The 2,500-nt window shown below is 40.0% G+C and overlaps 1 protein-coding gene across 1 annotated transcript in view; it reads right to left on the bottom strand.

Moving 5' to 3' along the window:
- The window catches only part of smoc1 (SPARC related modular calcium binding 1), a 93,939-nt gene that overhangs the window by 30,993 nt on the left and 60,446 nt on the right, over window positions 1-2,500 (bottom strand). The window contains exon 8 of the mRNA XM_063183952.1: window positions 1-6. This exon is cut by the window's left edge and continues 51 nt beyond it. Within this exon, the coding sequence (XP_063040022.1) occupies window positions 1-6 (6 nt within the window). The remainder of the gene's footprint in view (window positions 7-2,500) is intronic.

Below are 2,500 nucleotides of genomic sequence, written 5' to 3'. Positions count from 1 at the left end.
CGTCATCTGGGTTGAGTGTGAGAAAGAAACGGAAAGAGACTACAATTATTTAGGTAAATACAATCTACTCTCCAGAAGTGTTGAATGGTTGGGATTTGCACATGGCCCGGCCAAGAGCACAGACAAACACACAGACAGACAGACAGACAGACAGACAGACAGACAGACAGACAGACAGACAGACAGACAGACAGACAGACAGACAGACAGTAAGACAGACATACAAACAGTAAGACAGATAAAACATTAGCTACTGAATTGTAATCACTTTACCCATGTAACTATCACAACTTTAATGGATGAACATTTAAAACATGTCACATCCACTCAATGTGAGGGTTTTCATTTCCCTGAGTATATAAAATACACGGAAAAGATAGCTCTCCTGCACTTCACAATCTGGTGCGTCACAGGAAAGGACTACGTAGTAATGGCAGGGAAAGAAGGGAGTCACCGGAGCATCTTCAGATGTGGAAGGAACATTGAAACATTAGTCTTGGCACTTGCCAAATAAAACAGCTAAACTCCCACAGATGCTCCAGTGACTCCTTTCGTTCCCTATATATAATAAATACATATATATATATGACTTGTATGTTATGTAGGCTACAGTATCTTAGGACCATTGAGTATATTTGAGTATATTTGATTGTATTTTCCTGCAATATTACAAGGTACCCACTACACGACTTGCACCAGCTATATGTAAGTGTTTTCCTTTTTTAAAAAAAGGGGGGCTTTGAGGCAGATGTTACATTTCAATAATAAAACATCTCTGGGTCTATTTTAACCACAGCACTTTTTCACCCCCTAAAGCAGAGCCAAATACTGAACTTTAAAAATAAATAAATTAAAAACCCCTTCCTGGCAAAGTCACAGTTGTTTTTGTTGCCAAGTTACATGGAGGGCTGCTTTTTTCTCCATTGACATTTAGATCTCAGCTGTGAGTAAGTCACTGTAGCTAAGAAATGAGACATTTTTGAAAAACGAGAAACCCCCAAAATCTAACAGATTTTTTAATCTTTTAGCACCTTGCATTTTTAGTGTGACTAGTATGTGTAAGAACAGCCATACAGATTTCCAGTCACAGAATAAAAACATGGCAGTGAGTATTCTCTGGTCCCTGATGGTAATAGGGTTTCAACATGTTAATGGCACTGACTGGAAACGTTGAGCAGAGCTTACGTATAAGTGAACATTAAGCACATTGGAGACATTTAAGACTGCTGCAGAGGACTGTTAACCTAAAAACCCACCAGCACTATTAATGTAGCAGATACACTGTATGTGGGGTTTCCCTACATGAGGAAAAGTGTTAAAGGGGCACTGTGCAGCGACTATGCTGCTCATTGAAACCGAGCTGCCGATTGCCAAATTGGATCTTTTCATGAAAGTTTAAGTAATAAACTATATTTTCCTAGTATGGCCAAAGTACAGTCATTTTTACAGCTAAAAATGTCTATTTGGGCCATGGAGAAGATCCCCCCTTTTCATGTATGAAAAGTGAAATTTTCCCATAATGAATACTTAGAATTTGATGATGGTGGTGGTAAGTATTCATGAAAAAGGTAACATTAGTGCATGGGCAGCATGAATTCTGGACATAAACAACTACAAATCTTACACAGTGTCCCTTTAAGTCCATCTAACTCAATACAGACATGCCACAAACTGTAGCCTATATTGATGATAATAACTGAAACATATGATGGATATGTTCCATAACTACACCATGACATATTTATTAAGAATATTCTTTTAAAACCAATTCACTGACATCTAAATTGACTGGTTTATTTCACTTTATGAAAACTTTCTGTCCTAGCAGTATTAGGATTTGTTGACTCCAAGATACGCAGATGGTGTAGGCCTAATGCTTTCACAGTTCTTCTGATTGGCCCCTTACTTCCTGGTCCAGTTGAACGGCTTGGGGTGCATTTCTCAAACCCATAGTTGCTAGTAACTACGTTAGTTACTTTGCTGATTGCAATGCAATTCTCCATTGGTAACTACCCTAGTTGCTAACTGGCTAGTAACTATGCTTTCGAGAAACTCTACCTGACCTAGTTTCTGTAATGAAATAAACTTGACACTACGCGGTGTCATGCAAGTTGGCTACATCGGCTCCGACAAAAGTGCGGGGCACTGCTCCGCCAAAGTTCGATTCCATTGTTGTCAATACAACCCCACACACCGGCGCCGATGTCCGCGGACATTCACGGATGTCGGCAAACGATTAGAGGTGAGTTCTATTTTGTCGGAGTCGCCCATTGACTTTCCATGCTATGTTCGTGTGAAATTGGGTTTGGGGGTCAGAATTGTGTTGGAAGCGAATGTGCTCCGCAGTGCTGTCGAAGCCAATGTGCGGAGGCCCTTAGGGGTTTCCCCCAGTTCTTAGAATTTTACTTGAACATTCTACAGTTTGCATAGAACTCTCTGTTTGTGCTTGTGATGTCACAGTGAGAACTCAACTTTTTGCCAAAATTCTAATCACGTGATG

Source organism: Engraulis encrasicolus, chromosome 19 (assembly GCF_034702125.1).
Source record: "Engraulis encrasicolus isolate BLACKSEA-1 chromosome 19, IST_EnEncr_1.0, whole genome shotgun sequence".
Lineage (NCBI taxonomy): Eukaryota > Metazoa > Chordata > Actinopteri > Clupeiformes > Engraulidae > Engraulis > Engraulis encrasicolus.
This window is presented reverse-complemented; position numbering and strand designations above follow the sequence as displayed.